The 23370-nt window shown below is 43.8% G+C and overlaps 1 protein-coding gene across 6 annotated transcripts in view; it reads right to left on the bottom strand.

Moving 5' to 3' along the window:
- Positions 1-6313: 6313 nt before the first annotated feature.
- VASP (vasodilator stimulated phosphoprotein) overlaps positions 6314-23370 on the bottom strand; it is a 476938-nt gene continuing 459881 nt past the window's right edge. For all 6 annotated transcript variants that reach the window (XM_069644704.1, XM_069644701.1, XM_069644707.1 and 3 more), the window contains one exon: positions 6314-11671. In XM_069644704.1, the coding sequence (XP_069500805.1) occupies positions 11634-11671 (38 nt within the window). In that variant the 3' untranslated portion in view covers positions 6314-11633. The remainder of the gene's footprint in view (positions 11672-23370) is intronic.

Genomic DNA, 23370 nt, shown 5'->3' with positions numbered 1-23370 from the left:
GGCGTGCGAGTGGTGGACCTAGTCCGTTCCCCACCGGCTCCTTTCGAAGGCACAGCCGGAACTGTGCCTTGCGACTTGAAAATCGCTAACATCTGCTGGCGAAATGCATCCCATTCGGCCTGTTATGAAGACTTGGTGGGAAAAGTCAACCGTCTGTCGGAGTCCTCCTCCGACGGGGAAGGCAACCGGTGACAGCACTTCCTAGAATGGCTCGACGAGGCAGAGGAATGGTGGGAACCACTCCTAGACCGAGACCCCCTGGATTTTCACCGACACGGAGAGTCGCCCCTCAACCCATCGGTTGAAAGCCCCGGGACTTCGATTTACAAGGCCTTAGACGTCAGGGACTGGCAATCCTCGCAGTCGTCTGTGGCGTGGCTTTCGCCGAGGCACCAGAGGCAAATGTCGTGCGGGTCCATGATGGACATCTTCGAACCGCAGTCTCGACATTTTTTAAAGCCCGACTTCGGGGTAGTAGAAGAAGATGAAGACATCGTACACGAAGAAAGAATCGAGCGCGCCGGGATTCCGAAGCAAACACGTTTGCAGAAAAAACAGAACTGAGTCTACAGACGCCGTGTGACCTATATATAACATCCGGTGACATCGACCCTCGACGGAGGCCCTCGAGGGACAACGGATCAACGCCATAGACGCAGGACGCCCTCTGCCGAAAATTTTCCAAAGCAGCACAGTTGTGGACAATACCTGTCAGATGTGGAACACGTCAGAGGACACAATCCCCTCAAAGGTCTGCTTCCTTTTCCCCTGTTGCAATTGACTGGTAATCTGCCTGCTTATGAATGTTTGATATCTCCAATTACCCCACAGAGATTATACATTTGAAAGGTGCAAATCCTTAAAGTAACAGTCGCCCACACATCAGCACCTGCCCTTTACAGGTTCCGATACTATGTCGCACCCAAATGACCCCTTCCGGAGTATAGACTGTAAAATTGCAATCTCTGAATCGTTTTGGCAACAATCTTGTGGAATATATGGTGCACATCAGTTGCAGCCTCAACGGTGCAAGCTCTGTATATGTTGAACAAAGCTTTCTTCACGCCATCAAACCTTGGGAGGCCTGGATAGTATCCAGACCAGAGGCTCTCCTGGTCAGGCTGTTTGAACTTTTAACCATATGTTGTTCACCTGTTAGTCCATCCCTGCACTTGGAAATCTGTATGGTCCGTGATTATACATAGGTCATATCCCCTTCTACCACCCTCCCAACCATCTCATTCTCTATACACAGACATGCGTTTGTTTTCAAACCCTGAATTTTCCAGCAACACAACAAGGGAAACCGTTCGATGCTTTGATTGCATTTGCATTTAAGGCGATTACATCCAATTGGAAAATCTTACCCAGCTTTCTGTGACAGCCCAGTGGAATAAAGCAGCTTACGTGCATTGTACAGAAATATACAATTCTAAGAAAGCACACCCAGCCCCCCCCCAGTGAGTGGTACCCGCTGGAAGAGATTTTTTACCCAACCCCATTTGACGATAAGTCACTGTATACAGTCTGAGTGAGTTCACATATTTCTCTTAATATAGGTGGCTATTCTTTAAGTTACAATGGTGCGGAAGATCTGCTTTCATAATGATAGCAAACGGGGATGGGTCAGTTATGAGAATATATTTCAAAGGACACAAGAATGTAATATTGCATGGTGCTGGGAGAAAGGGCAGGGTATTTTATTGTTACGTAGTTTTTCTTTGATAGATTAGGTGGTGTGGTTCAGAGCAATACAGTATTTCTTAGTTCTCCGTTGTGAAGCTGAGTAGATTTGTAGCTCCATGTTTTATTGAAGAACTGTAATTTTTAGCTCCTTTTCTTCTCATTTGTTTGACATCTCCGGGCTCTTTCCTCCCTTCTAGCTCTCTTGCTTTACACAAGCTTTATGATATTAAGGCAATGTTTTGTATAATTGCCAGCAGAGTGCCTACTAAACAGATAGTTCTCCTGTTGAACTTCTAGATTGTTTTGGAAAGCAATATACTCTGATGCTAACTGTACTTTGAGTTCAAATCTTGTAGTTGCTGAGTGATCAATGCTCAAAGTTTTTAATTGTCAGAATTAGGTTTCCAATAAAAAGCTACCAAGGTCTGAGATTAAGGTTTTTTTGGTGCCCATATGCTATTTTCTAAAGATATCTTTTGATATCGATTCCAGAAACCATTTACATTTGTGTGTCTTAACCTGTAGAGATTTGCCTTTGTTTATTTTTTATTTTATTTGATTACATTTGTTAAAACACAGAGACCCTGGGGTATCACTGCGTTGGTACAGACAGCTTGAATACATGATTACAAGTACATAAAAGGATGATACAAATATTTGGAACAGATTGGTAGATTTATACAATATTTACAGTTGTTGGTGCAAGTCTACCTGCAAGAGCATGTAACTGGGCCTACAATGGTGTGGTTTAGCCGCTAGTGTTGGGTTGGCTAATATTGGTTGAAAAGCTAGGTTTTTAGCAATTTTTTGAAGCCAACAAAAGTTTATTTTTGATGTTAAGTGGGAGCTCATTCCAGTGTTTAGGGGCCATGACTAGGAAGCTGCTGTCTCCTGCTCTAGAGCTTTTGAATCGGCAGACATCCAGGAGCAATTTGTGGTTGGATCCGAGTGTCCTCTTAGGTTCTTTTTTGCTTATTGAGTTGTTTAGGTGGGTGGGTGCTTTATTGGTAAGGCATTTGTAGGTAATGCACAGTGATTTAAATACGATTCTCGCCTTGATGGGTGGCCAGTGGGTCTCCCTCCTGATGTTAGAGAGATGGTCAGATTTTTTAATTCCTAATGCTGCTCGTAACTCTTTATTTTGCATAAGTTGTAATTTCCCTATGTTATCAGTGGACGTCCCTAGTAGTAGAACATTACAGTAATCCAATTTGGATAGTAGAAGGGCTCTGTCTAGGGTGCCAGTTTGTTGGCGTGTGGTACTGTCGACTAAGGGTGATCAGTTTAGAAGTGTAAGAGGTAGATGACGACAGTGTTTACATGTCTGGTCATGGTTAGATTAGAATCAAGATAAACTCCTAGGGTTTTGACCTGTTGATACTAGGATCAGTGAACAGTCTATATTAATGGTTGAATAGTCTTCGTGGAGTGCATCGATTTTACTTTGGGAGCCCACGATGAGAATTTGTTTTCTCATCGTTGAGGCAAAGGGTGTTAAGGGCCATCCAATTTTGGATTATGGCATACATTTTGTTGTTAGTTATCATATCTTGTGCATAATCACCTGAGATCGGTATGAGGATCTGGGTGTCATGTGCAAAATTGGTGTAGATGACACCCATAGCGTACAAGGCCGAACACAGAAGCTTAGTGTAGGCGTTATATAAAGTGGGTGAGAGACATGACCCTTGGGGTACACCAATGGGGACTGGTATGGGGTCGGCAGCTTCTTTATCGATGCTTACTCTAGAGGTGCATTCGGATAGAAATGATTTCACCCAGAGGGTTGCATCTTTGGAGAAGCAGAAGTCATTAGTTAGAGGGGCACATAATTTGTCATGGCCCACCAAATCGAAAGCTGCAAACTTGGAATACTGTTGCCGTTAGACCCGAGTCCCTGATGGTATCTATTTGGATTTTCAGGTCCAAGAGAGCCATTTCTGTGCTATGGTTGGGCCTGAACCCCAATTGTCTTTCTCCAAGAAGGTGGTTTTGTTCAAGGTGAACTTGGATATGATTGTAGGCTATTTTAGCAATAATTTTGAGCAGAAACTGTACCGTAGTTATAGGTTGTTAATTGGTGGGAACCGCTGCATCAAGGGATTTTTTTTTTAGCAAGGGGGTCACCCATGCTTCTTTTATACTTGCTGGGACTACATTTGATGTAAATGAGGCATTCACGAAGTTCGTGATGACGGGCGTGAGGAGGGGGGTGCAGAGTAACTAAATGCGCAGGGAAGTTATCCCTTTGCAATTTGAAGCTTTTAGTTTAGCAATGGTGTCAGCCACGGTCTCTTGGGTGACTCGGGTAAATTGGAACTTCAGGTCTACATTTCCATTGGTTTTATTTAAGTTAGTATTTGTTACATTTTTTTTCAGCTAGGAGTTTTCTTTCGGTGATTATTTTCTTTTGATGTAGTTCGATTTTAGAAGCGAGCACATTTTGGATAGGGTGCATCATTCCCTACTGGAGTTAGTAGGAGTGGTGTCTGGGATGGGATTTTCCAATTCCTTCAGAATGGAAAAAAAGCTCTTTAGTGTTGGAGGTGGCCTTTGCTAATGTGGGTGTTGCCTTGGCTTTGTGGGCAATTATGGCAGTTTTGTGGTTTTTATTGGCAATTCTGAAGGCATTGGTAGAGTCTAGGGTGGGTGATATTTTTATTAATATGTTTAAGCGCTCTTTTGGTTCATGTAAGTAGAAGTAATTCTTCATTGAACCGGAACCTCTTCCGTTTGAAAGTATGTCGTGTTTTGGTTATTAGCGGTGCTGCCATATCAACAGTATTGGTAAGGCACTTATGGTAGGTCTCAGCTAAAAGGGTGGGGTTGTTACTGGTGGCCAAATTGGAAGACAATGCATTTGTTATAATGGTTCCATGTCATTTCATCACCCGTTTTTATTTTGCAGCAGATTTCTTTTTGCTGCAAAAACTCATCGAATATTCTTTGTTTTTTGTTGGGGTGGCAAACCTCCTCCCCAAATCCCCTTTCCTACATATTTAGAATCTAGTCCCAAAATACCCAAATAAAACTTATATCCCACTACCCACGCCCCCATATTTTCCGATGGGTTTTTGCAATAAAACATTTTTTTTTAAAAAAAACAGCGGCAAAAAACGCAGCAGAAAAATAAACTGCGATGAATGGACGTTGTACCGTTATAATAGGGGCTAGATTCTCGGCTGTTATATTTCTTGCTTCGTAAGTTTCTGTAGCTTTGGTTTTTTGGGGGCTTATGTCCTTTCTGGTAAGGGAGAAGTTTAACATTATAGTGGTCAGTCCAGGGGTATGATCGATTCAATGGATATTTTGGAATTAAGCGTTAGTATCCAATGTTTGACCTTTGATGTCCGTAGAGGCATTCACCAGCTGAGTGAAATTCATATCTTTGAGTGCCATGTGTTGAGTGTCTGCTTTGTTATCCTGTTTGTCATTAAAACCTAGATTCATATCTCCAAGGATAATACATTTGGTGTAAGGCTTAATGAATGGTGCCAACAGCAGCAGTTATCTAGGACTGGATTAGTGTTGCTGTTGGGCGATCTGTAAATGACCACAAGGTTAAATGTGTTTTTTGGTCAGTAGCAAATTTAGCTAAGAGTAGTTTGTAACCTACTATTTCTTCAGTAGTGCATGCTCTAATTTGCAGCTTTGATTTGGCTATTATGGCTACACCACCTCCTGGTGTGGTGGTTCTATCCGATTTGATGTTGTAATCTGTGGGGATGGCCAGAGCTAGTAGTGGTCCAGATGCTTGGTGTAGCCAAGTTTCTGTGACTAAGTCCAATTTCTGTTCAACAATAAGGTCATGGATTTCGATGGCATGTGCTCCTAATGAACGGGCATTGATAAGGGCACCTTTTATGTTACATACATGGTCACTAGGTAATTCTTGAATAGTAATAGGAGTTTGATCATCAACAGCCATAGACAGATGTTTAGCGGCAACTCTCGTGGGTTTCTTGTGTTTACTGTTATTCTTGAATTGTTTGGGTAGGGCGCAGGCCGAGTTCAGATTAGTAATGGCGACATTGGTACGTGATCTTAATCTACGTAGTCTGATGCTACCCTGAATCGGGTAGGTTGTTAATTCTGTCTGTTGTTCTGTCAGCTATGCCCCCTACTATCCTCATCGTGTTTTGCTACTGAAACACTAGGATATATCAAGCTGCACCAGGCCATTCTCGCATGAACATCTTGTTTTTGGATTAGAACAGCAGCTGCTTACTCAGGGTTTACCATGGCATGTGAGGTGAAGTACATATCGGAACACTATGCCCACTCACTTCATCATAAGGATGCCAGCCATTGTAGTTGCAACATTTTGAAACTTGCCAAGGTAAGGGAAGTACTTTCTAGATGTGTATCCTCCAAACCCCTGTGAAAGACCCACCACTGGGTGCTATTTGGTCAAATCTTCCTCTGCCCAGAGCTATCCCGAGAATAACTCTGGCCAGATTTTCTTGGTACAATTTACGCGTTTCCCCAAGTACAGTTTTCACACCATATATTTATGCAGCACACATGTGCAGTGGGTGAAACCGAAAGAGGCGTCAGTGAAGCGTATCTTTTCAGGTACACATGCAAGCTCAATGAAGGACACATTTCAAACACCACACAACACTGCTTTTATAAAATAAGGAGGGGAATTTATTTCTACAGAAGAGTGCCGGTGCACAATTCATCCCAAGTGTGCATCAGACGTTTGCTGGGGCGTGCGTTCTGGAAGCAGGTAGGTCCGCATGCACCCAGGTTGGTCCGTACAAGAAAGCCAGGAAGCATCGGGACCGCAGTGTAGTACAAAAGAAAAAAGGTACAATTACAGCATTTGTTTTTTTCTTTACAAAACGTTCCCCTTTTTCTCCCAAACCTCTTCCCTACAAAGAGATCCTGCTCTACACTTCTCATTTTAAATACATATGAATAACAAAAGTCCCCGCCAGAGTAACTTCTTTCTTACGTGTGTGACTGGATGCACCCCTATTGCATCAAAATGGCTTTGCGCTTCTTAATGTGGCTGTAACACAGGGCTCTTCCCATGTCCGAGCACTCCCCTTACCACCACAGGTTTGACCTAGTGCCATACTAGGCAATACCAGTTTAGCTGGAAATAATATGTGGCTAGACACTCCATGAAAGATAGTGAAAAGAACTCTACCAACGTGTATTGTTCAACCGGATGGGCAGCCTTTGTGATGAAGTCTTCACCCTTTAAACCGACCACATACAGTTTTGAATACTGTCCGCAGATGTGATTTCCAACCAGGTTGGAAGGAGAAAATTGGTCAACTTTGTTTAAAGGACCCAGCACATGCTTCTTTTTGGTCTGGTTCCTTTATAGAAATATGTATGGAAGAGGAAGGCAACCTGTGGCTCTTCAGAGGTTTTGGTCTCTAACTCCCATGATCACCCCACCACTGAATATACTGCTTAGGGCTGATGGGAGCTGCAAGCTAAAAATACCTGGCAAGGTGACCATCTCTGATGTTTGTGGTTTTGTTAAAGTCACTGTGGAAATTACAAGGTGACATTCCATAGTGCCATTCCCACAGGTATACTGCCTGGACTGGAGAAACTAGTAGAAAAGGAGAGGCTTAATTTCCCATTGCAGTCACAAAAGTACAGACTATCGCAGGAGAGGTAGGGGGACACAGGAAACCGTGTCTAAAAGACCGGCTTTACAAAAGATTCCGTCGAAACCTGCACTGAGAAGTGTACACATTGTTTCTACATCCAGGAGTACAGCTGGCCACACCAATGAAAACTGTTAAGAGACAAACATCAGCAAACCTACTCGAACTAGGAAAGATTTGTTTTCCCTTTCATAGTAGCAATTCTTTTTAAGTTGTAGCAAATATTTCAGTGCCAAAGGCAGTGCAGGCTGTCCGTTCTTTTGGACAACTACACAATTACAATGTGGACCAACTAGGATTCCTCTTTTTCAAATTCCTGTGAACCTGTTGCAAATTGACTATGCAATAACAGTATTCTATGGAGATTTTCTTGAGAATGTTTGTGAAGTTCCATGATTTAATAAAAAAAAACTCCAGTAAGTCTGTTTCCCACAGAACCATATCAAAAATGTTGGCTGTGTGCTGTAGAAACCATGGAATGGTTGAAGGGGAAAAAACAAGTCACCTGTCATTCCTTACAAAAGCAAAGTAATTACACATGGCTAATTCTGCAAAGACAGGTCAATGGAGCTAACAAAACAGTTCTGTTTGGAGCAACGAGCAGAAGAGTAGAGCAGCCTTACATAATGGCTTATTGGCCACAAATGCCAACAGGCCACACACAACTTCCCTTCCACAGAACAACTGCCCTCCACATGGCTCACATAATGGCTTTTTGACTCAAAGTACATCAGAGCACATTTTCCTCCTATAGGCAGCCATTTTGAGCATGTGATTAGCAAAGAAGCATTCTTTTTCATATCAGCTACACCAACAAAATCACAGTTCCTGCACAAATCGCAACATTTACTTTTCAAATTTGGAAGCCTTTTTTGAGGACAGTCTGCTTCTTTTCCACTTTATAAAGTTCCTTGGCCAAATGTGGGAGAGGCAGGCCCCTTCTGGTGCCAAACGCAAAATCCACCCCGCTACAGATTGAAAGAAATTAAAAAGTCAAGATCCACCCCACCCCCATCCCATCACCGCATATCGTAAATATACATTGTAAAAAGCAGCAGCAAAATAAAATGTGAACTCTCCATTAAAAAAACAAACCCCAAAATATATATATATACACACATATATATTTGCTTTTAAAAAAACCAAACACAGAGGCAGTAAAGTGGCTAGTATTAAAATAGACCTAATTTTAACCAATAGGAAACATACAATAAAATCCTGAAAATCTATTTATGGAATCAGATACTCGACATTGCAGATAGAAATGATTGACCGGACAGACGGCTTGACTGCTGGCTTACAGCATGGTTCATTTGCACAAACTGAGAAATAATTACAACCTGAATTTTAAAGGAAACACAGCCCAAACTACCCATTTTGCACCCACGAATTTATAAGACTTGGATTTCTATCACCTCTTCGCCCTTGTGTGCAAAAGACCACCACCATAAACTGGCAGCCGAGACTTATAGACTTCAGCAATAAAAACCAGCAGTAGAATAGTCCTGCACTTTCACAAGCCTACACCATTGATTCTCCAAACTTGGAACCATGGCTCACAAGGACATTCTTACACACAAGGAAGGGCGTGGACTTGTCCCAAAAAGTCTGGCCAGCATATAATTTCAATTGAGAAAAATGGCACAGAGGCTATCCCATTTCACTCCCACTCCGTGTCCTCCCGCGTCCATACAACCACCCCACCCACGCACCCACCCTCCCCCCACACACAATCCCCCCCCCCAACCCACACACACACACACCTCAACATAAAGTTATGCATTACAGCGTCCAAACTTTAGGCTTTCCAGGGCCACTTTATACAGCTCCCCGGACGCGCATCTGCATCCCAAGTACACGGAAACCAGCAAAGAAGAGTAGCAATTGACATACGGATAGGTCTACAGCTGGGGATCTCGATTTTTTTTTTTTTAGGTTTTTCTCGATTTTCTACAAAAGTTCAGGAGAGCTCGTCCCTCTTGCATAAAACAACTAACATTACCGTTGAAATCCTCAGGAGAGTCAATATCAAGGGTGAAAGTGGAAAGATTTCACAGTGCACATCAAGCCAATGCCAATCTGGACAATACACGCCTCTTAGGAGTGCAGTAAATAAGTTGGGCATGTTCAAGCAGCAGCATGCTGGCTGCCCACGTCTCCCAGTTCAGACCTAGGCTAACCAGGAACACAAGGTTTGGGGAGCCAACATGCTGGCTCCAGATACAAATATGTGATACTAAAACATTTCATCTGTCATATTACCATGGAACGTTTGTTTGCAAGATGCAGGAGTGTCAAAAGTCTACTTGGAGGGTCTTTTCACCTCCAAGACAGGTGGCAGCTTCCCAATGGCCTGGGTAGAGGCAGGGAAACCCATTTAATGAGGACAGGACACCTTACGGTACTGAGGTTCAGCAGGAAAATAGAAGTTCAATGCACTCTGGATCACAGCCAACATGATACTATTGTCCGAGGCAGGAGCGCTTAATGTGTCATGGAACAAAAACAAATCTCCATTTCCTCGAATCCGGCTTCTTTTCAGGAAAGAAATCTAGGCTCAACCGGTCTATCAACACAAGCGTGAACTAGGCCAGCTTGCAGCACCCAGAGGAAGCAAATCACAGCTACACGTTATTTCCCCCAAGCCAAAGCCCCATATATATCATTGCAGCTTAAGTCAATTCCTTCCAGAGAGAAATGCACCCTAGTTCATGGGACATTAGGGATTGAAACTAATCAGAATTAATCTTTCCCCAGGCTGAAAAGCATGGCACTGGACCACACGTTCCATTTTGGAATTTGTATCTTGTCTACAAAGATGATAATTCAGGCAGGTGTGTCTCTTCATAACCAGAATATCGTAACTAAGTCCTGGATTGAGGTGTATTGCGAAGGGGCCACAGGACATGCCGACTATGGGTGATGGGGCGTGAACTTTGTTCATCTGTGTAAAACTCAGTTCCCTCAAAAATGCCTGATGAGGGCCAGACCCGATAATGCTTTGACTGGTACTTTCAGATTTCCATGGCTTTGTTTATATCTAAAAATATTGCTACATATCTCTTTGTTCCTGAAAAGCTTAAAACACAAGCCTGGGCTCCAATGACACAGTTGGCTAGGCCTCAGCTGAAACAATGCCCAATTGCATTTATTTGAATGTGCATGCATATCATAAATCAGTAGAAGAGTTATTTTTATTCCCTGAGGAGCAAGGTGGAGGAGAGAAAGCATACTCCTCATTCAAGAAAGAATGAGTGTGTGAGGACATCATACTTTGTGACTATTTTCACGCAGGTGCGCACCACAGCATCAACTCCTTGGCTATTTGACAGTTAACTGAGGGCTGGGAGGGGGACAATGGAAGGAACATAGAAATATTAATGGGAAAAGGCACAGAGATTCCCCTTCTTTGGCGAATATTCAGGTCATGACTTTTGATGCACTTTACCAAACCTGCATTTGCGGCAGCTGTAGCTGTAAACAACCACGCCTACGGTTTCCTGACACTGCACAGAAACTGATAAAGTTGCTTTAAACCGCTGTTAAAAATAGACCCAATCTAGGCAGCAGGGGAATGGCAGAACAGTGACATCACTGGTCTAAACCCTCATTGAGAACATCCCATGAACGGCACCCATGGACCCAGGAGCAGTAGAGATATCCCATGTGGGCTTGGGCAATAGAAATTTACATCACGCAATATATCCTGTGTAGTCAAATTATAACATGTCCAATCAGTAACCGTGGACAGTTGACCTAACTGAGGCATAGAGGGACAGACAGCAGGTGACCTGCCAATGCTCACGGAGATCCTGATGTTGGGATGTAAGCCTGTGATCTCTCTGCTTCCAAGCCATAACCTCCAGGCCAGCAAGGCTTTGGACAGCACTGGTATGAGCTTGGGAAGAGGACGGCAGTTCTTAATGGCATCACCAGATTCAGAACACGCATCAAATTCTGGCTTGTTGCCCATCCCAGTGTGTCTCGGCCAATCAAAATAGGACCTCAAGGTTGACTTTTTCACACAAACGTTTTGCTTAGGTTTGTTACTTTTGTTTACTTTTTGTCCCTTCGCATGGTTGTGTAGGTTGTTCCTGCATTTGCTTGCAGCTGGTTCCACCTGCCTCTTATCTTGCCTCTCGCTCTTCCTGAATCCATTTCATTTGCCATCGCTTTGCATTTTTTGTGTGTTTGCATATTGAAACATAATAGAAAAAATTAAAAAAACATCTGGAATTATTCCAGAGCGTGAGGCTCCATGGCATTGTGGGGTGGCTCTCCAAGCGGCTAGCAGAGAGCAAACTCCAGTGGTCTTTATGGGGATCCCTTTTTCCTCAGCTCCTGGACAAAGGCTGTTAAAAGAGGAGAACAAAAAGGGTAGAGTGAGACATTGCAAACATAAGTCGGGTGAAACAGTAAGCTTTCAATAGAGATGGATGAAAATGCCATTCATACTACCATGGAAGCCGAATAGGTTGACAAACTTCTGCAGACCCATCCACCCACCTGTACTGACTGAGCAAAATCCACCCAGTCAATGCGGGAGGTGGGCTCAGTGTACAAACATTTTGGTCAATCAGGAGGTTGGACTGTTCTGTACACTAACTCACTGAAATGCCTGGCATGTCAGCCAATCAAAACATGTAGCACATTTCGGCAGGCAAATGACAACTTCAACAAAGTGACAGGTGGAAGTACCAAAATCTCGGCTGATTATCTCACCCATCCTACCCTCACACACTTGTGCCACACAGTACTTAGATTGAACTGGCCCAAAGCAGGGCCTTGTGTAATCAAGGCAGAGGGGAACTAGGCACCTACGTCCTCCTTGCAAATGGGACTTATCAAAGATGGGTTCGAGGATTCAGTGAATACCATTATGAGACAATGCAAGGGCCTGCTGCAAGGATTGATGATTGAGATGAAAAGTAGAAGCTTTGTGGCTGGAAAAGTGGTGTGCAACCTTTTCTGCTGTAGGCCTGGTCCCTGGGCATAGATGCCCTACACGATGTGCAGAGATTTAACGTAAATAGAACGTATGCTTGCCAAAACACTAGGTGCTGGGATGGCGCCTTACTAAAAATCCTTTTGTGTTTTTCTCAACTCTGTCCAATGGTGCACAACCCGCCAAGCGTGTACTGACATGCCTTTATATAAAATGCCATTCCATTAAAAAAAAGTGGAGAACCTACTAAGAAGATCTACTTAATTCAAATTGACATAATATGGAGCACACATGGATACCTACACCAAGGGCCTGGTGTTCTATTTCTGAACATCATGGGTGATATGATTGGCGTAAAAAGGAAACAAAGCCTGTAGGACTTGAAATGTGCATTTTGTAAACTGATGTGACATCTAAGATTGAATTTTAAATGTATTTTCATAGGCCAATGTGCACTGTTAAAAGTGTTATATTACAGAAATTCTGATGCATCTGTAAATTAAGGGCTGCATGCTTTTGAAGGCACCAGGAACACAAGATTAATTTGGAATGCTGGATGTAATGTACACATTGGATTTACTTGTAATACAGATCGGCTGGTTCATAGATCAGCTCTTGTCTGGACTGGTTTCCAAGTATATACATTATAAGTTGAACCGAGTTCAGAGCAGTTGTTGGAAAACAAATCTCTTTAAATCAAAGCTTTCATCCCCCAATTTAAAAACACAGTGGAATGGACCCACTGCAACAAAGGTTCACTTTGGAAAAATAAGACAAATAAGTTGAATTACACATTCCAAAATGCTTAGTTTGACTGTCACAAATATTATGTGACCGCCCCACTGTTTTATCACTGGAACCCGCTTTCTACATAATAATGCACCAAAGACTCACTTCAATTTATAGTTGATCTTTGTTTAACTCTACCGTGGCCTTTAACGCGTTTATTAATAATGCATGACATCAATCCCCAAAGAGCCAGTCAGATGATCGAAATGAATAATTCAGCTGAAATTGGACCACCATGTACAAAATCAATAGTTACAAAAACCATGTACATTTAAAATGCATTACCACAACACATTTCTGCTTCCATCTTGTCAAATCTTTGGTCTTTTGTGAAAGCAAAAATCATTCTGCACTTGGGCGCAGGGACGGGGACGTGCCCTACAAGGAACTAAACATGATGCTAATATGCATCAATAATGGATAAATTACTGTAAGGGTGCAGAAGTAAGACTGACATGAAGTGGTCACGGTGGCTGCCATATACCTGTATTCAAGTGAGAAAAACTAAAGAAAACCCTATCTTGCCCTAACTCTAGGAGGGGTTTCCCTGCCTTAACCAAAATAACTAATGTCCCAGTCAGAATGTCCAAAGCAAAAAGTCCAATATCAGAATCCTAGCTCTGTCCCCTAACACTCCAACTTAAACTACATAAAAAGGAGGTCAACCTGGCCCAGCGGGTGGTCTACCTTCCTCCGGACAAAAAGACAGTTTGGAGCTTATCAATTCCTCAACTGCCGGGTGAGGTCTCCCTTCCCCAGCATCGTTCAGTTTTTTAAACTGTTCAACCATTAGTGGGAAATGTCTCAGTTCCGCAAATGGTCCTGCTCAGGCTTCATCTTGTCTCTGGGGTCCCCGACCCTGGTTGGCAGACATGGTTCTTTTCACCAGGCACTGTGATGAAGAAGAGTGGCTTGGATGCTCCTCCAAGCTGTGGTGGGTCCCTGACTCTAGTTGGCAGACCTAGAATCCTCCTACCAGGCACTGCGACAAAGGAGTTTGGATGCTTCTCTAAACTCTGATGGGTCCTTGACCTTGATTGGCAGATCTGGTTTCTTGCTTCATCAGGTCTTAGTTCCAAACACAGACTTGGTTTATTTGCCTTCCCATTTCGGTGTTCCTCTGTATTATTCCCACAGTTATCTTTACTGTTTCTGGATCTCACATACAGACTTGGTTTACCCACCTGCCAAGTACTGTTTTCACACATATTTGTCTCACGGTTCTCTTTATGGCATCTCTCCACAGACAGCCCTGGGTCACCTTCCCTCCAAGTAGTAGAAGATTAGACTATCTTACTTTATATATCCTTTTCTCATAAGGGTCCCAGACCTTATTCCCCTTGTTACCGTATTTTGGTAAAGTCTTAGTATTGCATTTGGGTTACCTTGTCTCCCCCACTTTTCATCCACTATGATTCTCTGCACGCATCCTGCACGCTCTGGGGACCCCCAGCCTTAGGCCCAACCCCCCAAATACCTGTAGGGTCCTGGCTGCAGCCCTCTGGTTGATAGCAGGTTTCCCTGTGTCCTTTGCTTTGCTGGTGCTCTGAGGCTCTTTTTGGCTTTCTGCAGCAGCTCCATGGCTTGAGAACCTCTTCAGTGTCTTTCTCTTCAGACCACATGCTCCTGCTGGGCTGTGCTGCTGGTGCTTCCTGCAGCCAGCGGGTCCGGGGGAGACCGCCCCTTCAGCATCTCACCACCTGGGCTGGTTCTTGCTGTCCCAGTCTGTGAACCTCTGCCCTTCTTGCGGTTCCTCTGGAGCATCTGATGTTTGGGTAAGTCAGTTTTTATGTCTGTTCCCCCATCAAGGTCTGCAGTTGGAAGCTAGATCTTTCAGGTAAGTGCTGAATGACCCCTGCGCATCCGAACCTCTTACTCCCCCTCACTCCTTTCTGGTTTTAGATCTGCATGATAGTTACCCCTATTCTTCCTCGTCTCAGTCCTTCCCATTTCCTGTATGTTACAGAAGTATATGGGGTAGGGGTGGAGCGAGTGGGGGTGAAGGAAAGGTAGGTGAATACTGCGTTCTCCCACAATAGTCGTCACTGGTTCCACAGGCGGTTCCCCCCTCATGATATCCACCCACTGAGTACCACCCCCCTGGGGTATTATCTGGTAGCAGCCTCACCTCCCTGGACTTATGGGAAGGGACTCCCCCTATGAAAGCAAGCAGAGACAATGGACTGAGATTTGGCACATTACATACATAATTTTAATAACTTGGTCCTCTTTAATGCCACCAAAGCGTGTAATAAGTCTACAGGTGCAGGTTTGTACTTCAATCCCGAAAAGGCTTGCTTTAATGATGGGAAAAACCATAACAATGAAATATGAATGGAGTCCAAAATTGATCAGACCACCCCTTGCCACATGTCTAAAGCATTCCCCAAATTGCACCAGTATGGTACAAAGAAGACGACGACTGGAGAAACACATCCTCATTTTGTGACAATTATTATCAACCCCAGCCAAGTACTGGGACAAGGAGGAGGAGGATATCAAGAGCAAAGCATGGCTACTGCTTTGATGGTGAGCGGTCTAGTCCTTTTTGGTATGAAAATGCAGGCAGGAGCTTTAAAAGCTGGAAGCCGGGAAGAAATGGAGTCAGCTGTGGGGTCATGGAGTGTGGAGTGGCAGTCTGTCAGGAGAAGCGCTGGAGACCCGTGGAAAAGTGCAGAGTGTATGCAGCGGGAAGCAAAGGCACAAAAAGCTGGATGCTGGTGGCAAGCCGTTAGGAGGCTGGCAGGACCAAGGGAAACAGTTGTGTAAATCCTGCTTCGCTGTGGAAGCACTGCTGGGTGTGCATGAGCAACAAGAAGACGGCTGGGAGGAGACGCGTGTGACCTCATGGAGAAACAGAAACCCGTGGCGTATGGAGACCTTGCAAGGCCTTTTGAATACCGAATGAAAGCAAAGCAAGTTGGGAACGCTCTTGCATCTTGAGGAGTGAAAGAAAGAGTAAATCTTACTATTTAACTGCATTGAAATAATTAACTGCATTTACTGAAACAAGTGCTAGAAAAGCCAAAAGAGCACAGAGTTGTAAGCATACAACGACAAATCCAGCATTGGTTCAACCCAAGCAAGTGCAAAGAACTGTAGATTCCTAGGAAACGAGCATTGACATCAGCCAAGGGAAGCATAAGAAGGTGCAACAAGTGCACGGTGGCCAGACATGCTAAAATACAGTGTCAGGAGGGTGCAACAGATTTGACTAAGGCAAACCTCACTGCTGAGGAGAAGCAGTGAACTGGTGAATGGCAATGCAGTCAAGGAGGGGGATCGGTTGCGTGACCTGTGATGAGTGGACTGTGTGATCGACTGGGTGGTCCGAACTCTGCACCTGGTCTGGGTGGCCCTGAATGGAAAAGCCACTGAAACACCTAAAAAGAAGCTTTTTTATATAAAGACCGTGTTGTGATATTGAATTGTGTTGGTATAAAAGCAGGGAGATTTGAACTCTAGGGGAAGGGAATCCATGTACTTGATGAACTACTTTGAACTTGGGGAAGGGGAGCTGATCACATGAAGAGCTAGAAGAAACACTGAACTTTACTTTGAACACTATTCATTGTGATGCTGATATACCGACATATTGTATGCAGTTAGTTTGGAGGGCAAGCATAGGTTTTGGACACCAAGGTTTTAATTTGGACTTCCTGATGCAGACTAGCCTTAGTTTTCCTTAGGTAGGGAAATCCCACCTTAGCATAGGGCAGGTTAGGCATTAGTCCAGCCTGCCCGTTTAAGTTAAATAAAACATTGCTGAAAAACCTGAACCTGTTGTCCGTGTCTCACTAGTGATGCCTTCACATTAAGGGGTTACTTTTTCAAATAAAATCCATAAAGGATGATGTGTCGATGGCATCTTTCTTTGGTACATTTAATTTTAGAAATGTGCACTCTTGATCTTAGTCAAACCCTACTTTTCCATAATTTCTGATAAACTGCCCACCCCTTCAGTCCCCAACTGGAATGTTGAATGATACGTGTTTTTTCAGTGGGTAATTTCGAATGAGTTGAAGTACTACTCTTATAAGTGGGTGCTTTGGTTGTCTGACACCAATTGAATACGGTATTGGATGCTTGTTTTGGTACCGATGGGGCAAGTGTTTTGACTGGGCATCAATCATTTGATTTTACGTTGAAGCGTCTATGCTCAACTTCAGCCACCCCTTATTTTCATGTTTTATATGTGTAATCATTGGATCGCCAGGTGTGCTCTGCACAGCGCGACTCTACGTTCACCCTACAGAGCTGGGGGCAGGCTGTAGGGAACCCTGGTATCCTCAGCATCACTTTCACAGCAGACACTGGCCTCTGAATCCTTCAGATGGGCTCTCCTTTCCCCGGCTGGGAGTAACTTTCCACGGGGCTAGGGTGGTGAGGCCGCTGACCAAGAGTCCCCCCTAGCGGTGATAAAAAGTGAGTATTTCATGAGGAGGGAATTTCCTCCTGGGGACAAGGAATTAACTGGGGAAAACCCTGGTCACATCCCAGCCTTATAACATAACCACGTCACTCAAGACTTCTAAAAACAGTTTCTGAATTAACTATGTGCTACTGTACTCGTTTGGATATTCTACTGACAAGTACTGGGGCGAAGAAAAATCCAAAAATGCTCCTGGAAAGCACAAGGAATTGTCAATCAGGTGTTGACAATTGGGCTAACGGCGCGTCAGAAAGGACTTGGATATATAAAGCAAACAGTGAGAAAGGACAAGGGAGAAGGAGAAGGAAACAGAGTCAAGAAGTATAATCTAAAGCTAGAGAAGAGGTTCTAAGGAACCAGCGAGAGTTTCTTGCAGTTCCACAGGAAGACTATGGTCAGAGAAGCTGGAGGAGACCTTGTGCATGTTGGTAAGACGTCAAGGGTAGTAGTGACAGCGGAAGATGGCAGGACAGAGGGAAACTGGACCAAGGAAGAATCAGTTCCACACCCTAGTGCTCGGACAGTGTCAAGTTGGGTGGTAGGAGAGTGAGCCCAGAGTAAAGCAGTGGAAAGAAATGGGGCAGATTGAGATGCCCAAGAAGCATCCAACTAGTCGGCAGGGTGCCGGCAGAAGAGAAGCAGGAAGATAGAGGGGTGGTGGCGTGACCTGTAGTGGGTGAACTGTCGGGCCCGACAACTACGCCGAGACCTCCAACCCTTGCCAAACGCAAAATAGCACAGGTGAGTGGATGAGAAGCGTCCAGCACTGTGGGGCCTACATGACTTGTAACGAACAGACAAGCAAGTCTATATCTGGTGCCGGGGCCAACAGTAGAGAAGGGTTGAAAAGACAAGCAGTCCCATATTGAAAGAAGAGAGAATAAATCAAACGCAGAGACAGTTCCAGGCAGAGCCAGTTTAACGTGTTCCCCAGAGTCAAAAAAAAAGAGGATCATTGAGAGTCCAGGAGGGAGCCAGAAAAACCAAGAGAAGGTTAATGTAAGAAGCAGTGAACAACCAAATGAAGGCACAGAAGGCCTATATCCTACAGCAATCTTCCTTAAACTTGTAGACAAGAAAAGGAGACTAACCTTAAGCCGAGGGTAACATCCATAACACTACCGCACAAGGCATACAAAATCCAATCCTTTGGAAGTCCTCAACAATGGGAGCAACTCCAGGACAGAGTGGTATTTTGGAGCATCAATGGCAGGAATGGTCTTCGAAGCTCGCCATGCTGTCGAAAAGTGCATCTTTTGGGACATGCCCAACACTATGCAAGAGGTTGTCTTGTCTTTCAACACCAGATTCCTGCCAAGAGTCTGTTCCAGTTCAAAATCAAATGGAATATACACCTTTCCAGAGTAAGGGGAAGAGAATCCTTGTCTTTGTCTTTTAAAGGCTGCAAGAAGCAGCTCCTCACAAAGAAGGGCTCTCGAACATAAAATAATTCAAACAGCCTCTTTGTCGTCTAAGCAGGGCAGGATAAAGAGTAAAGAAAGTTGTATGTGTGGAAACCTAAAAGGAATTACAGGTTTTGCTGAAAGGAACATTGGTGAACCAGCTAGGAGAAGTGAGTCATTCTCCTTGCCCCACAAGGATCCTGTAGAACTGTTTTGTTGTGGGTTACGAAAAGCCCAGAACTTTAGTGAAACTTTAATTTGGGAAAACCAGATGTTTTTTGGGACACTTTGTATCCAAGAGAAGGGGGTCATTCTCCTGGGTCACGTTCAGAACCCAAACATTGTTAATTCTAGTCACAGGGATAGCATAGGAGCTTTCGACTGGGACAGTGCCTTTTTTCATTTGGACCTTCTCAGACTTCCTGACGAGCACCCGAGTTTCTTTAGTTTAGGTAGGGAAACCACATTAGAGTCAAGGATAGATGGGTTTATTTTTCTTTTGAATGAAGGTATAGCAATCATAATGGAACCACGTTTTGTCAGTCTCTTCATTCCTTGTGGCCACACCTCTCAGACTTTGAAGTATTTCACAGCAGTGGGTGCTCGCCCTGTCATTTTTGCAATTGCCTCATGTATGCCACCTACTGCTTTGCTCTGCGCCCCTTTAGTGGTTTTGGCTTGAAAAGCTTGAAAGCTTGATGCTTATCCTCCCTGTGGTCCCATCAGAGACAACTACTGCACACCAGGGGTATTTCCTACTCGGGCAAACCTGTGGTTGCTGGAGGGAGAAATTAATTCTCCAATGGGCCAAAGAGCTTATTTTTGGGAAATGGGATATAAAAGCATTCTAAGTCTCTGGAATTTGTGTATCAAACTTTTTCCAACCCTGCTTTCCCTTTTGGCATGGTTATTTGAGAAGAGGTTGCTTTCTAGTTCCTTCCAAGTGGATGTTAAGAAATGGTTGTCTCACTGATTTGAGTGGGGGGGGAGGGGAGGGGAGGGAACTGGGGGAGATTTTATTGCAACTCAACTCTTGAAATTCACCAGGCTTGGGAAGAGATGACCATCTTAACTTTGTGTCCCCCCCCATTTCAATGTCCATGAGTACATACATGATATTGATATTCACAAGGACATAAAAAAATGACATACAGGGCAATGCCGAGGTAAGATGGTTGTCACTTTACAAACTTCCAAACTTTCCAAAACTACTTAATTTCAAGAGTTTTGCTGCGATAAATCAGCTTACACCTCAACTCTGCCGTAAGTAGAATTTTTTTCAGTGAAATGCAAAAGTTTTGTTATGCCATATTTTCCCTGAAGGTCCTATAGCCATGTCCTTTGAAGGCCTCATTGTAACAAGGACTTTAAAAAAAAACCCATGCCTATCAGTTCACCATAACGCTCTCTTACCTAAAGGCTTTTCACTGAAGTGCAGGGCTTTTGTTAGATCATTTTCTTTGGGGTCCACTAGTCATGGCCTTTGGCCCTGGCCACTGTCCATATTACCCCAATGATTTTAAGGTGGAGGTCCAAATCCCCCTACATACCGCTCAGGATCCACTCGCCGTCAGCCATTTACAGTGGAACATTGGTCTCAGGGTTCTCGGACCACAGCCTGGACCACACTATTTCACTGGCCACAGCTGTGTCCATTTTACATGTTGCAACAAAACCCCCTGGGATCTGATCAGGTTTGAAACACTGACAACCCCCCCCCCACCCCTCTTCCTAGGCCTGCAGGTACAGCATAATGACAATTCTCGGGATAACGTACAGTTTACATATTTCTGTGGTTATGAGAAAATGCTTGAGAATTAAAGTCTTCTCTGTCATCACTGGCAGTTACCATGTGCCCCCATCCACTTTCTTGGTCCACCCACCGAAACCCATCCATTGTGTTTTCCCTCCCTGACCCTCTCCCATTACCCCCTTTCACTCACACAGTTCATGTGACGCAACCCCCCCAATCCCCTCCGAGCGCATCTTGTGATGTTAGCATGGGACTCTCGCGAGATTTCCCTGGATTTCCCCAGATACACTGAACACTTTGCACCTAAATAAGGCTCCCAAACCGATCAGCAAACTCCCCCACTTTATAGGTTTTCCTCTTTCTCCCTCCCCACCTCTAGACTGATTTCAATACACCCCATTTCCTATACCAAATAGCATTGTGAGCACTTTTCATTTTTGCATAGCCTGTACTACTGTGGAAGTCGCTTGCATTCAGCAATAAAGGTAGCTTAATAAATGTTTCCGGGTGAAGGGGACACCTCCTTCTGTCAATTAATGGATGGTTTTATCCAAAACTAGTAGAAGAATGATCTGCAATTCTGTGTGTCCACGTTGTTGCTTATTTGGTACAAATCGGTCCATAGGTTTTCGCACTATGGTTGTTCAATCGATGCACTTTTTCCTCTATGGGAAAATGAATGGCACTAGGGCTTAAAACTATTTTGTTTGTTTTATTTATTACTTTTTCAATCTTTTGACACATTTTCCAAAGAATTCCAGTTTGGGGGACCCAGGCCACACCTTTTTCCTTTGGAGATTGTCATCCAAATCTGTCTAGCAAGTCAAAAGTTAATAGCACTAGAAATGTGTGAAAAGTCTATGTACACAGACTTCAGCTTTACTATAGGGCGGCGACTGCCGCTTCATGCATCAAACATAAAAGTAAATGAAATTATTGTAGAAGAGGAAGACTTTCTCTGCTATCAATGGCAGTAGATACTCGGTGAAATGCCTATGTTGAAATATTATCTTTAATACCAACTCTTGTTGACAGAGAAAATAAATTGTATTAAATGGTCAGTGGTCTATTAACATTATAATTTATGCTAGCAGACAAGTGGTAATATTGAAATCGATATGGTTTATTGTTAGATAGGCATTTCTTTTAAATGGATTTGACTTCAATGAATGGATGTTTGTGTTTTGAAAACTAGTCCGGTTATTTTCTTTCTCAGGGACGTTGTTTTTAGTTCCTTATATTTACTGGATTTATCTTCTTGTCCCAGAGTTGCCAACAGAGGTGTTTTACCTTTCCTACCTTCCTCTGATCTTTTCACCGAGTCATTTGTTCTAGGCATAGACATTTCTCCTAGGGTTGAGATGACATCTGGTTTCCTTAGACTGAGAAGATCATCTCAGACACTCCTACAACTTTAGCAAGATTCACAGGTTTCCTCCTTAAGTGCTTGTCCATTTGTATCTCCCATCTAATGGCTTTGGAACTGTACCCCCCCCTCAATTCCTATAATGCAGACACAGCAGGTTATCCATTATTTCCTTCCTTCTTAGAAAATGATTTGTGACTTACTCCAGACTAAAATGGTAATTGACCATATATGATTTTTTTATTCACCAGTTGCTTTAGGTCTTTGGAAGTCGCTGAAGAAACCAATAGCTACATATTCCCTTTCCTATTCCAAGACCGTGACCTTTCTTTCTCATCCATAGAACTTTTTGTGATATTGCCTTACATTTGCAGAAATCAGTAGCTCTTCATAAGGTGCAATTGCCCACTCATACATTCACAGAACACTTTGAACCTTCAGAGAAAACGCTGTATTCTGGCAATGAAATGCTATTTTCTTCTTCGTCACTGAACTGGTTGTGCCTCCATTTCCCAGAATGCCAAGTACAGTCTTCATATTTTTAAATATCTTTCTCATGTATTGAATGCTTTTTGACTCATTCATCCGAATTCACAATTTTTTATGCATCTTTCCTTCTACTTAGTATTATGTACCTGCATGACCCCTTCTCAACTCCTCAAGGTTCTGAGTATTCAGACACTTAACACATCTCAGAGTTACCTTTTCGGTCCCCACCCCGCTAGTTTCTGTGGCTTTCAAGGTTCTGAATGGCTTGCATCATCATCATCCTGGATCTGCATCCGCCATCTCGTTCATCGATCAATGTCTTCAAATCACGGGCCTTGCTCGTGGATCACCAACAGCATTCCAGGTCTTTATGTTGCTGCTTCTCCTATGGTGGTTCCAGAGCCGCGTTGTCTCTCATTTGGGTCTACAGCAGCCCGAGGGACCTTGGTGGTGTCTCGTACCAGAGTGCGAGTAGCTTTGTTCCATGCACATATCCTCTAAATTCGATCCAAATGCATTAGCTACACCTCGAGAGCATCTCATTTTTGTCAACTGCATGCCTTTATCAGCTTTCAGTCCCTGCATTAATCTGAGCTTTGGGTTTCTACTCGGCCAAAATAACTCCTCTCCTCACCTCCCAGTTCTTAGTGATGACCGCCTTTCATTAGGCCTTCCTCTTTCCGTGGTGGCATAATAGAAGTAAAAGACAGACTTGTGTTTTTCCCTGGCAAAGTAGCTCATCATAACACCTTACCAGCTCAATCATGGTGCCTCCTGGAGTCATCTTCCTGCTGTTCTAGCAGTGAACAGATCACTGCCCCCCCCCCCCAAATCCCTTTAGCAGTTCTTCAGTCCGTTCACTCCTCAGACCTAT

Source organism: Ambystoma mexicanum, chromosome 2p (assembly GCF_040938575.1).
Source record: "Ambystoma mexicanum isolate Mex_15411 chromosome 2p, UKY_AmexF1_1, whole genome shotgun sequence".
Classification (NCBI taxonomy): Eukaryota; Metazoa; Chordata; class Amphibia; order Caudata; family Ambystomatidae; genus Ambystoma; species Ambystoma mexicanum.
Note: the sequence above shows the minus strand (reverse complement) of the source record. Positions and strands in the feature narration are given on the sequence as shown.